Below are 13,941 nucleotides of genomic sequence, written 5' to 3'. Positions count from 1 at the left end.
AAAGCCGTGTTTACAAAGTAAATCATGTCCGTTCAGAACTACCTCATGGCCCCAGGAATTCCTCAGTAAAGTTATCTGCTTCACTCTACTCAAAAATATCCACCATTTGATCTAGTAATTCCACTTCTAGGAATATAACCAAGGACAGACCTATTGGCACAAAAGTGTTCACTATGCTGTTATTCTAGGAAGGTAAAAATGGAAATGATGTAAATATTCAATAATATGGGAACAAATAAATATATCTGTGGCAAGGCCATTAGAAATTGTTATTAGAAAGACTCTACTGACATGGAAAAATCCTTACATCAAGTGGAAAAAGCAGCCTGTAAAATGATGGGTACTATGTGATTACAACTACGGAAAATATAACAAAGAAAACAACCAAATGAAAATACATTAGAATGCTACTTCCAGTTATTGAATTAGAGTGGCAGGATAATGGATGATGCTTTTCTTTACTTTCCTTATAGTACCTTTCTGATGAATGAACATGTTAACAGAATCTAGAATTTGCAATTACAATCTCTCCAGGGAAGCTGCCACGCCTATGGGAAGTCCCTGCATTGTAGGACAAAGGTGCATTCTTGGCAGGGATGACCCCCACGTACCTCCAGGAAAGCCACTGCCACATCATCCTCTTGCAGGACGTCTCCATACACGGCGGCCCACTGCAAAACCAGGCGGATGACTCGCCTCTTATTGTTGAGGGCATAATCCATTTTCTCTTGTTCTGTACCTTGTGAAGGCTGTGCGTGGTAAGTGCCAAGGAGTCAAGGAAGATATTTAGCCATTCACTGTGCTACTTGCAAAGACAGGGTGACAGATCCCAGCTTCAGAAAGCCTGCCTTCTGGACTACTGGAATACCTTCCTTAGGCCCTCAAGAAAACCCTCACCTGCATATGGGTTCTGGACCAAATGCATACAAACCCAGCTGACTTTGCCTTGATCGTTGCCCAATGAATTAGACTTGCATGGCTCCACTTCGACTTGTGTGTTGACAAGGATTCTTGTTGTGCCTAGCTCCGGCTCTCATCACATTGCCTGCCTGCCTGCAGCCCCGCCTTCACCTCTAGGGGTGGTAATGCTTCCTGCTGTTGCACCTTGCCACCTCTTGTTGGCTCCCACAATTCTGGACACATCTCTACAATCCTTCATTATATGCACTACAGTTAAACACTTACGAGTGGGCATCTAGTCCTGCTGGAACCGTGACTGACACAAAAAGCACATGGGAAGGAAGTGAGGCTGAGGTAGATAAACTCACCCAGGGTTAGGACAAGGAAAGGTTCCTGCTGTATCTGTCTTCCGGTGAGGGACTCGGACACAATTTTTTTTGTTTGTTTGTTTTTTAGACACAGTTTTTATACCATCCTTTTTTCTCTTGTTCAGAACCATAACTTAACTCTTATTGGCTTTTTGTGCATCAATGGTTAGTCATCTTAACTATAGATTCCTTTAGGCTTGGGGTGATACATTATTTTTCTTGTATTCTGTACCATGCCTAGCACAGTGACATTTACATAGAAATTTTATCCATTAATACAACAGATACCTGATTGAGTGTCTACTATATGTGTCTGGTGAAGGTCCCTGCTCTCAGTTTACATTCTTCTGTGGATTACAGTAGGGAAAATATAGTATGTGATCAAGAAAAATTTTAGATTAGACATACTGTTCCTTTTTCAGTGATTTATAGTACATATTATAGACAATTCGTTCATAAAACAATTTCCTTTTTATAACTTACACTGTAACTTGCACAGAGAGTACCTCAGTTAAGCCCTACTTTATAGTCTTGTGATGAAAACATCATTCTTTCTACAAGTGAGCAAGCTGACAGTAAAGGAGTGTAAATGGCCAAGATTACATAGTGAGATTGTAGAGCTGGTTTGAAATCCAAGACTCCTAATTCCAACTAGTTTATTCTGCATTATACAATATCCCCGTGCCTCATACCTGGCTACAAGACTGGGCATGTCTTAGCTTACGACCATGACTTAAAAGGCACTGTAGAAAACTGTCTTGTGGCAGTGCTATGCTTGGGAGCTAAACCAGTCAAGGGCCTTTTCTAAAGGGACTATAAGTAATCATGATCAAGGTAAATGACAGAACTTTAAAGCAAAGGTTTACTGCATGTAAATGGGTTACAAAATGGCTTTCATCAATTGAGCACGGGATTCATGAAAAAGAAAATTGCTCAACCTGTATTGCTACAGTTCTCTTTGAGCTTATAATAAAAAAGGGAAGAAAGATCACTTTCTGTGAAAATTATTTTTTTTCTGATTAACCCTTTGGTCTCTTGCTTGTATGCACACATAACTCAGTTTTTCTTTCCAAAGAATTGCAATGCTGGGCACTACATTTTAAGACTATTTTTTAGGGTACCTAGGAGCATAGTCAGGCACATGGTGGGTACCAAGTGAGTAATTCTTGACTGATTGAAAAATATGTACTGGTTCACTCATAAGTCAGTAAGAGAGTGAGAGAGAGAGATTCTTTCCTACTTGTATGAGGCTGAAATGGTTTGAAATATCTAGTTGATAGTAAGTGTATATAATTCTAACTTTCCAGGTTATCCCGACTTGGACTCAAGGAAGCAATACAAATGCTTGTATGTTGGATCCAGAGGCACCAGCTGCACACCTGTGGCTAATCTATAGGGCCCTAGTGTAGGATGACTAAATTGTCATTGTCTCTGTGGGTCAGAACACAGATTTTTCTTGTCTTCTCTTCTGCTGGGGAAATCTGTCTTTTGTGTACAATAAAAGATAGAACACATGATTGGAAGGATTAACATGATTTAACACTTCAAATATGGGTCAGGCTTTACAATTTATAATAAATATACTCAAGTGCTTACATGATTGTGTAATGCTCTCCACAAACCTGAAGGGTAAATGTTTACAGATGAGGAGACCGAGGGTCAGAGAGGAGATCTGCCCAAGGTTGTTCAGTGAGTAAATGGCAGGGCTTACAAATCCAGGCAGGGCTCTTATGGCCACCCCTATGGCCCAAACAGTGGCTATAGTGACTACACACTGGTGCTTGGGTTCATGAAATTATTACCAGTAATTGCATCTGGGAAGCAGAACTCCTAATGAGAAAGAGATTTCTCCTCCTCTCTCTCTTTCTCCCTCTCTCATCCGTCCTTCCTCCCTCCCTCCCTCGTTCTCTTCCTTCCTTCCTTTTGGAACTTTTTGCTGAAGTTTCTAGTTTCCTAGAGCTGACTCAGCATGTCCAGTCCTGAAACCAAGGGCTGAGTGCCCGCCACTCTTCATGTATAGCTCCACAGTCTCCTGGGAGCTAGAACTGACTGAATCCAGAGAGAGTAGGAAGAGGCTTTCTCTTTTTTCTCAGGAAAGTTATGTATCTTTACCTCTGGAAAAAACAAAAGGAAGCACTGATTTGTTTCACAAAGTCTTGCCTTTCCCCTTCCAGGTGTTTATTCACTAAGGTGGAGTTGGGAGTAATAGTATTTTCATAGCTGAATCTAGGCATGTGCTCAAGGATTCGGCCCCTCCACAGGCATCACACCATTCCATTCCTCAACAGGCTGCTGAATCAGATTCTCAGGGGACACAGAGAAGACTCTACATGTAATTGATTTACCTGAAATGGTTACAGGGGAGGTACTGGGGCTTCTATTTATCCCCATAACAATCTCCCCAGGTTTTTAGAATATTTATGTGATTTTTAGATTTTACTTAACTCCTACAAAAAAGAAGGGGAAAGAGAAAAAAACCATATTCCCTTCAGAAAGCAGCCAAAGAATAAAGAACATCCCACCAGGTCCCTTGTCTCAATATGATGTCAAAAATGCAAGCTAACAAGAGTAACATTTCAAATATAGTATTTGTAAATTCACACACATCAGAAAGGTTGCAGAAACCATTACTTTCCGTGGCTAAAGCTAGAATAATAATGCATGAACCATTTGATGGAGAAAGTCCTATGTGGAATAAAAATCTAACTCTTCTCCAGCACAAATAACAGTTTAGAAAGGATTATTAATGCATACCACACACATTTTTAACATATGAAGAACACCATCTGAAATACATACTTAGCTAATGTCTGTTTCAAGAGTAGGTTAGTAGAGAATATCAAACACATAATAATCTAATGATTTTGTCATATGATCAGGAAATACTTGTATAGAATAAGGTCATGACTCGTGATATCACGACAGCTGGGTTCTGGTAAGAAGCAATATGGCTGCTTGAATTCATGGGAAAAAGTCACAGAATGATAACATGGTTCTGGTATCTGATTCTGGTACCTCATAAAGTGCTAGTTTAAAGTCTGTAAGAGAATCTGGAATTATTCCCTTAATTGTTACTTTTAACACAATTAAGAAAAGGCCATAATAGTCAAAGTGGCCAAACTCATCAGTCATATACTGAGTTGATTTCAGATGATTCACAGAATCATAGAATCTGAGCTTTGATTTTATCTCCTTCAACTCCACCATTTTCAGAGGTAAGGGAACAGGTAGAATGAGGTGAAGTGATTTTTCTGAATTTATCAATGGAATTCTTCCAACTAGAACTCAGTTCTCTTACCTCCCACCCCAGTACTCTGTTGACTTGTTTATGTTATTGTGTTTATCTAATCTTATTATTTCTTTATCCAAACATATATTATGCAGCAGAATTAGGTGACCTAGAAGTTTGTTGGATAACAGGGAAATCCATCTGAGATGTAGAACTGATCCCCAAAAGCCCTCAAAGAAGACAAAGCACATACAGAAAACCAAGAGTTAATTGTTGCAGCCTTGACCATCTTAGAGTCAGCGAAGCAGGATTCCTAATGTCTGAACTAGACCCTCTCTGCTATATATATTCAACCAGTTCTCTTGTCCAACGTCTGTTGATTTAGAAAGCAGTGGCTCTCCACTTCTAACCAGACCAGACATTCTTAAACTACTGATGATTCAAATCCTAATTTGAGGTTTCTCATTATGGTAATACGACTTTTCACCATCCAAGAGTATTAAATCAGAATCCTTCAGCAACATAGATGGACCTAGAGATTATCATATTAAAATGAAGTAAGTCAGACAGAGAAAGACAAATATCATATGATATCACTTGTATGTGGAATCTAAAAAAAAGATACAAATGGACTTATATACAAAACAGAAATATACCCACAGACATAGAAAACAAACTTATGGCTACCACAGGGGATGGTGGGGGGACAGGGGGAGAGATAAATTAGGAGTTTGGGATTAACATATACACACTACAATATATAAAACAGATAATCAACAAGGACCTACCGTATAGCACAGGGAACTATACTCAGTATCTTGTAATAACCTATAATGGAAAAGGATCTGAAAAAGAACATATATATCTATAACTGAATCACTTTGCTGTACACTTGAAACTAACACAACATTGTAAATTAACTATACTTCAATAAAAAAAGAAAACAAATACAAAAAAAAGAATCCTTAACTGTCAGGAACCATGTCTTAAATTCAACGTGAATCTCTACATTTCCTAATCAAGGACTGGGCACGTGAAAGATAAAAATTTTTTTTTTCAACTCAAATGTTCACCTTAAACTATTCAGTGACACTGTTTGGAGTGCTACATATAATAGAATATTCTTTAAACTGTTTTTCCCCAAAAATATCACAGCTCTTTAAAACTCTTTATCTAAATTACCTGAAATTCCATTTTGTTGAGATATCAAATGCAGATCATAGATACATTCTAAATAAGTTCATATTCAATGTTACCAGGTTGACTAAGTCTACAACAAATACCAAAATCTGGTACATCTTTTAAACAGAACCTTTTAGTTATTGGGTATTTAGTCTGTAGGACCACAGGCTTTCAGAATGACTAAATCTTTATTGAACTGGACCAGCCCCTTTGACATCATATAAACATGGATGAGGACAAATTGGATCTGTTTTCAGTGAGGTATTAGGGCTGAGAATCAGAAGAGGTGAAGGCCACAGAGTCTTTCTACCCTGCCAACAGCAGGTTTAATATTCCACTGAGGCATTTTCCTCATGCCGGCTCTGCCGTTCAAACACTGTAATTATTTCATATATTTTTACCTAGTTATTATCTTACTCACCACAGGCACCTGTAATTTTTCTGTATTTTTTTTTTTTTCTGCTCATTTACTTATTCTTAATTCAGCTAATAATGGTTCCATGTATTAAAATTATCATGGGGAAAGTAAGTGAAAACCTCCTAGGATGTAGAGGCAGCAGATTCATTACAGCCTACAACAGGGAATAAAATATTATGTATACTTTTTGCAGTAAGTACATGCTAATTATGCAGCTATTTATAAAACACTTATCAACATTCAAACTGATACTCTTCAATGTTGTTGTTTTTTAAAACCCTGCTTTGCATACAAGATCTCTGCTTGAAGCTGAAAACAAACTTTGGGGGTCATCTGCCCACTGACTAGACAAAGCTTTTGCACATTCTCTTCTTATGCCATATTCCTCTCATGATGGTACAATCATTTATTTATAGGGGGCAATATTTACACAGGGCTTTAAGGTTTATAATGTATTTCCCACACACAGCCTTATTTGATCTTTGCAAAAACTTGGTGAGGTGGGTAGGGCAGGTATAATTACCCCTATTATATAGATGGGGTACAGAGAGTTTAAGGATAATTGCCAAGTAATATAGGTTTCAAGATGCAGGTCTTAAACACGGGTCTTCTGACTTCAGAGCTCTTGCTTTTCCTACTGTATTATGGGCCTCTTTACTACCCTGCTTGACTTTGTGGAGCATCCCCACATCCTGAGCACCAAGTCTCCTCCTTCCTTGATGCAGCATGTGCTTGGGAATTCAAGTTCTGGAATTAGACCATCTGGGTTCATCTCTTGGCTTCCCCACTTATCGAGTGTGAGACCCTTGGTCAGTTAACTGACCATTTAGAGCCTCAGTCTCTCCATCATCAGTAAACTTCATAGGATTGCTGTTAAGAAGGGGACGAGGCAATACTGGTGGTAAACCATGTAGAATGGTATCTGAGACATATTAGGTACTCAGTTAAAGGTTATCGATCATCATTATCACTGATCCACCTCTGGAAATAATTCAAAATCTTTAAATGGATGGCTTTGGAATTTTTCATAAGACCAGGCATTTCTGAGTTTAACACTGTGATGCTATTCCTACCAACACAGCTGCTCCTGTGTTTGTGTGCACCTGTTAACTTGGAGCTCACATGAGCTCTTTCTGCCTCCCATTTTCTTGCTCAGAATATTTTTTTTCCTCACTGATTTTCAGACTTCTCTGCATTTTTAGAAGCCTTTAGTTCTTGGCTATTCTTTTTAGTTTTAGTCAGGGGTTTGTACTCATAGCAGGTCAGTTAGGACTTGGCCTAATGCAACAATTGCTTGGGTTCAAATACTGTTCCAACCCTTACTAGCTATGTAACTTGGGGCAAATTATTTATCTGCTCAGTCTCACTTCCTTAATGCAAAAAGAGTACACATCTCACAGTGTTGATATGAAGCTGAGAAAATGTATATAAAATACTTTGTAGAATATCTGATAATACAGTCATTTTCTTGGAAAGAGGATACCATGTTCATACCATCATCAAACCAAGCCTTCCTTATTGGAAATAAACTCTGAAATTGCATATCTGCAGAGATAAATTGTTCTTATAGTGCCACATGGATCAAACACTTTTTGGAACCAAGTAAAGGACTAAAATGGTAAAATTAGGCTTCAACAAAATTTAAGCTGACAATCTTCCTTAGAAATGCCAAGAATATTCCTAAAAACATGGCTTTAAGAATCTGATGCTCTTTTGTAAATCCTGATTTACAAATTTTGGTAAATGTTCCTCTTAGAGAACCCAAGTCAACTTATAAAGAGAATACCCCCAGGTCATTTTCACAGAGAAATAAAGGATGGAGACTCTGCCTTTTCAGTAAGGAAAGCTATTGTGTTTACTTTGTTTCTGTATAAGGGACGTAATACATACAAAGGCAGTTTTAGCTAAAACTTAGTGGCAAATCTGTATTCCATATTTTCTTTTTAATTCAAGAAACTAAATTATTTCCATGCCAGAAGCATAAAATTCATGTTCAATACTAAGCCAAAAGAAATTAGGATACTAAGAGAAAATATTTGACCAAAATTATTGCTGTAATTAAATTTTTATAAATTTAAATATAAACCATTTATCACTTAAGATTCTTTCAGCTGAAGTAAAAAATCTGTTCTAAACAACAGATTGTTGTTTAGAACAGATAGTATTGTTGTATTTGTTGACATCGGTAGGGTAAGCTTCAGGATTGGTCCAAGTGCAATGATGTCATCATAGACTTCATTTTTTCCCTGACGCTCAACTCATCTCAGCTTTGTCATAGGGCTTATTGCCCTAATGGTTGTAGGACGGCTGCCACAGGCAATTGGGGCAACAGGCTGCCTGTTCTTTCTTTTTTATTAAAGTATAGTCGATTTACTGTATTGTGTTTGTTTCAGGTGTACAGCATAGTGATTCAGTTATTTTTTTCTGTTTATATTCCATTATATGTTATTACAAGATACTGACTAGAATTCCCTGTGCTATATAGTAAATCCTTATTGCTTATCTATTTTATGTATAGTAGTTTATATCTGTTGATCCCATACTCCTAATTTGTCACCGCCCCCTTTGGTAACCATAAGTTCGTTCTCAAAGTCTGCGAGTCCGTTTCTGTTTTGTTCCTGTTCTCTTAACTGCTTTTTACTCAGAAGCCCCAGGAAGCCTCTCTTTGAATCTCATTGGCCCTGTCTACATTGGGCCTGCAACGTGAGAGCCAATCACGGTCAAAGGCAGCCAATTACCATGACCAGCTAGACTGACCACCTGAGACGGCACTGATGGTGGGGACTCAAATACAATGTCCATTGCAACTGGAATTACATTAATGCTACACGGAGTTTCTCCAAACATCTGTTAGTATATGTGGAATCTTAGGTGGTTATTTGGCTTCTGAGTGCCTTGTAAAATGTAAATAAATATCATACCAGTGCCTTTTTTGCCTCACATGTGGGGGCTGGTGTTGGAAAGATAAAGTAAATGATGTGAAAATGCTCTGAATCAAGGATACATTTATTAAAATTCAAAATAATATTAACTTAGTTGTGATCACTTAACTGAATTGAAGGCCTGCCTGCATTTGTACAGACAAAAAGAAGGCAGAGTTTAACCATAAAACACAAAATTAAAACAATAGGACAGCAATTCAGCAATAAACATCAAAAGCGTTAAAATATTGCGTATTCCTTGCTTACATTTAGAAACTTAAAGTAAGGAATATATGTGGGCAAAGGTTTAGCTGGAAGGATGCTGATTCATCCCACTGTGTTTGTTATAGGAAAAAATGTGGAGATAATCTAAATATTCAATAGGAAGAGGCTAAGAAAATTAATTATGACATATCTACCATATAAGATTGTGATTCAATAAAAATGATAACATGTTATTCTCATGCATCCTCGTCACCTTGTTGCCCAGCACTGTATAACATTGTAAGTGTTCAGTGTTTGTGGAATTATCTGGAAAAAATGATGTAGTTTTATTTGTATATACTGATTTGAAAAGATATCCACAACATACTGTTAAGTGAAAAAAGACATATTTTTAAAAAGCATATACAACATGATCTCACTTATATAAAATTATACACGTGTATAATTCCTGAAAGCTTTTTCATAATACAATGGTGAGATACCAGGTGAATTTTGTTCTCTTCTTCTGTAAATTGAATTTTTTACAATGAGAATGGTTCTATTTTTAAGGATGACAAAGCTATCTATATTTAGAAAAATGGTGTGAAAAAAAATTATTGGGAGAGAAATGGCTCTGTTTGTTTAGTAACAAAGCATACACAATTATTTAGCGTATGACCCCATCCTTATATTTCAAAGCATATATCTATATGTATAGAAAAAAGACTGGAAGGATAGATACCAAAATGTTAACCATAGTAATACCTGGTAGGGTTATAGGGGGTTTTAATTTTCTTTTTAAAGACTAATGGAAAATTGAACTGAATTCTAAGTACAGATTTTAAAAAGATTAAAGAAACTAGAGATGAAAAGTACAGAAATTGAACAAATATAATTTAAAAAACTCATTATAAAGCACTTGTATTCATCAGGCCAACTCATGTCCCAAGCATATCTAATGAATAGAGAGTCTCTCTCATTAGCACATAAAAGGCCTGAAATATTAATGTTAAACAGAGTTTTACCATCTTCTGCTGTGCTAAAAGCAAAATTGGAGGAGACATACAATGTGGATTAAGGACAGAAATAGCCGCCAGTGGCTCAGGGCTCAAATCTTTTCTGTACTAGTAATTACCTTTCTCTGAGCAAATCATAATTTTTCATTATCCTAGTTTATTGATTTGGAAAAAGAGCAGTGAAAACACTGACTTCTTCATAGGGCTGCTATGAAAAGTCACACATATTAAGTACTTAAAAACACTCAGCCAAATCAACTCACTCAGTATAAGTGCTTTAATGGAACGTGGTTAAGTATTATATTTTACTATCCCTAAACCCCATAACAACATGGGTATTAGCCCACTTGTTCCGTTTTACATTCTATCTCCCTGTCACATGAGGACATGGTGCTAAGCAGTTTATATGTGTGGTTTTTTTTTTTTTTTTTTTTGATGGTTCATTGTCTATTTCTCCACTTTCTCTATTTTTCTTTACAGGTAGTCTCTATAAAACTGTCCAGTAAAGTGCTTTGCTTTTCTTTGACCAAGACATCGGCAGTGACTCAAGCTATTCCCAGGGATGTGGGAATGAGGTGAGGGCCCAGGATGTTTGGAGTAGATTTACTCTAAAAGCTGTTCCTTAGTTGCTACCCCCGAGGTTCCCTTCTAAGGTCTGGACTCTTTAAGGATTCCTTCAGTTCTCTGAGTTACCCCATCCTTCTGATGAATTCCTTTATTCCTTAAGTCACTCACAGTTGGTTTATGTTACTTATGACCAAAAAAAAAGGAGCTTACGTAAGAAGCCTATATAACATCTCCCTGGAGGCAAAGGGACTAAAACTTGAGTCTTTAGCATGATATAAACACACTTACACACATGTGACTTTCAAGGATAGAGCCCTTTCCATTCGCTTGCCTGCAGCAGGGTAAGTTCCTGGCCTCCCTGGCATGCTTTCTCTAGGCATAAGAGGACAGTAATTCTTGTTTTACTCCCAGTAGCTAAGGACTGGACTTAAGCTGTCCAATATGGCAGCCACTAGCCACATCTGGCTATTTACATTTAAACTAATAGAAATTAAATAAAATTAACAATTCAGTTCCTCAGTCATAGTAGCCAATTTCAAGGCTAGTGGCTACTGGACTAGCACAGATATATATTTCCATCACTGCAGAAAGTTCTATTGGACACTATTTATTTGGCCCACTTTGGTTTTTAGCCAACTGAAGCACAGATAAACATGTATCCTGCATGCAATACATTACCAAGAAATGTTCTTAAACTCTAGTTAAAAGATAAGCTTTTAAAGAAATAAGTTGTGAAGAAAAAAAAAAAGTGACACACCCCATGCTTGGAATCCTAAGACCTGGATAAATCCTAGTTCTGCCACTTGCCTTGGGTTATGTTTGTTTTTGCCTCAGAATCCTCGTTTGTAAAATAAAGCTGATACTAACCCAATAGAGGCCTGTAAGGATAAAGTAGTATAACATGGGTCAGTGGTGCCTGACACGTAAAGAAAGAGTTGATTCAAAATAGAACAATTAAGAGAATCTAAGTTCTTAAAGGGCGGGGTGTGAAGGAGGTGGTCTGAGGGCACTAGGTAGTGTAGATGATACCCGACCAGCCTGATTCCTTCCATCTCTGAGGAAAGAATTAGGATTGGATATCACAGGCCTCCCTTGATTCTACCATCCACTTTCCTGCCTTCTCCTCCTCCCTGCAACATTATCCCCGCCACATTCCTACCGGCGCATGGCATAGACTCTCCCTCTAGGATCTTCTATTTTAAGAACAGAGGTCAGTGCTATGAATGTTCTCAATCAATTCTGAAGGAGAATAAGCTAATAAGAAATCAGAATTTGCCAGAAGAATATAAGCTTAGTGTTTGGGGCTTTGAGTTGTAAAGATATGACTTGGCCCACTACGTTCTCTCACCCTTCTTTTGGTTTTGTTTGCCTTAAGCTTATCAACATGCTAACTGTTGGGGGAAAAAAAAAATTTAAACTCAATGGTGGTTTTTATTTTTTCCTTCCAACAAATCTCAAAGGTCTAATAATGATTACTATGTATGGAGTTAAAGAGCACAGCGAGATCCTGAATGTGTTAATTTTACTTGAGAAAAACTAAATATGAGCCAGAAAGAATATGTAATATATTTAAGTCTCATTAAGCTGTCATTACTTGGAAAGATATTTTCCAGGCAAATAAACACCCAAATCTCACTCTTGCAGCATCCTCTGAATAGCACATTCAACTCCAATCTCCCATCCTCACGCATTCTGTTGACTTCAAAGAGAATTATGGGTGAACAAGAAAATGAGAATCAGGTAGGGCAATTATAATTCTGAAAAAGGAAAACATGCCACATTGATTGGGTTGCTCAGAGAAAGGAGAGCCATTCTCCTTCAATATATTTCGCTGCTCAAGAAGGCCAAAGTATATGGGGACCTAATTTTTTGCTGCTTTAAAAATAAAGCAGAAGTGGAAAATATACTTTCACATGCTGCCAAAGTTGAGGGTGTAACTCATTCATAATATTCACTCCTTTTATTCAACTTCTATCTTCTGAATGTTCCCTCTGTGCCAGACACTGTGCACCCACTGGTCAACTCAATAGACTATTGAAAAGCTGCCCCCAAACAAGCTCGGTATGAAGCTACCTAGAGGAACTGCCATTAGAATTTCAAGTTTTATATCTTTGACATAAGTCAATGGGATAATAATAAAAATAGCCACAAAGGAATAAATTTCGGTATCTAGAGAATAGGGTGGACTAGGGCGAATGTGAAAGAAAAGTGACCTCCCAACGATAACTTGTATATATCTCAGCAGGTTAGTGTTCTGATTAATACTACAGCTTAGAGGGACACAAACACATCACCGTCCAGCCTGCCAGGTATCCTGACAGAGGTACAAAGTCTGTCTCCAAGCTTAGGAAACTATCCCTAATAATATTCCCTAATAATATTGTTCACCATAGCCTTCTCTGGCCCACCTCCCAGGTATGTATATTTCTCATCAGCATTATCTTCCTTATAAGGGTAAACTGGCGCACTTTTCCCTGCACAGGGAATAAGGAGGAAATCCTTAAACATGGCACAGCAAAACCATGCCAGGGAGAGCTGGAGACCTGTGCGAGGGGAAAACTGCTGATGTTTCAGAGTTCGGCAAGGGCGGAAAGCACAATTCTGCCCGAGCTATGACTTACCTGGAGAGCATGCAATGAGATAATGGCTGTATACGTGTGGGGTGTTGTCGAGGGAACGGACTTCTCACAACAAAAGGATATTGGGCCACCAGAGCTGGGCAAAGCTGGGTATTTGGCATAAAAACACAGTGCATCATAACAAAGTCATTTAAAACAGAATCTGCAGGGGGGCAAAACAAAGCAGAAAAGGAAATTAGATTCCTGTAGAAATGTTTAGGAAAGCTGGAGTATCTATTCATTTGTTCTTGGCCAGTGGTTCTTACACATCGGCTTGGGGTATTGTGGTTTTACTGTACGAAGAAGCACTGCATATAAAAATAATACGATTGACAGAGCTTGAGATCAAAACTCAATTTCTTAGGACAATGGACAAAACGTATGGTAGTTTTTAAAAGAGACAGACTTGTAATAATGACACTGGTCACCTGAGCTACAATTAATTAAAAAATATATATATAAAATTAAAGAGCCACACATGGGCAGTACCATGTATGCAGGATTAGGACATGGTCATT

At 37.8% G+C, this 13,941-nt stretch overlaps 1 protein-coding gene across 4 annotated transcripts in view; it reads right to left on the bottom strand.

Moving 5' to 3' along the window:
- The window catches only part of RAPGEF4 (Rap guanine nucleotide exchange factor 4), a 308,154-nt gene that overhangs the window by 35,128 nt on the left and 259,085 nt on the right, over positions 1 to 13,941 (bottom strand). For all 4 annotated transcript variants that reach the window (XR_005020628.1, XM_036858163.1, XM_036858165.1 and 1 more), the window contains 2 exons: positions 13,508 to 13,586; positions 612 to 762 (listed from right to left, as the gene is read on the bottom strand). Coding sequence is in view for 3 of the 4 variants with exons in the window: in XM_036858163.1 (XP_036714058.1) it covers positions 612 to 762; positions 13,508 to 13,586 (230 nt within the window). In the remaining variant the exon portion in view is untranslated. The remainder of the gene's footprint in view (positions 1 to 611; positions 763 to 13,507; positions 13,587 to 13,941) is intronic.

This window comes from Balaenoptera musculus, chromosome 7 (genome assembly GCF_009873245.2).
Source record: "Balaenoptera musculus isolate JJ_BM4_2016_0621 chromosome 7, mBalMus1.pri.v3, whole genome shotgun sequence".
NCBI lineage: Eukaryota > Metazoa > Chordata > Mammalia > Artiodactyla > Balaenopteridae > Balaenoptera > Balaenoptera musculus.
This window is presented reverse-complemented; position numbering and strand designations above follow the sequence as displayed.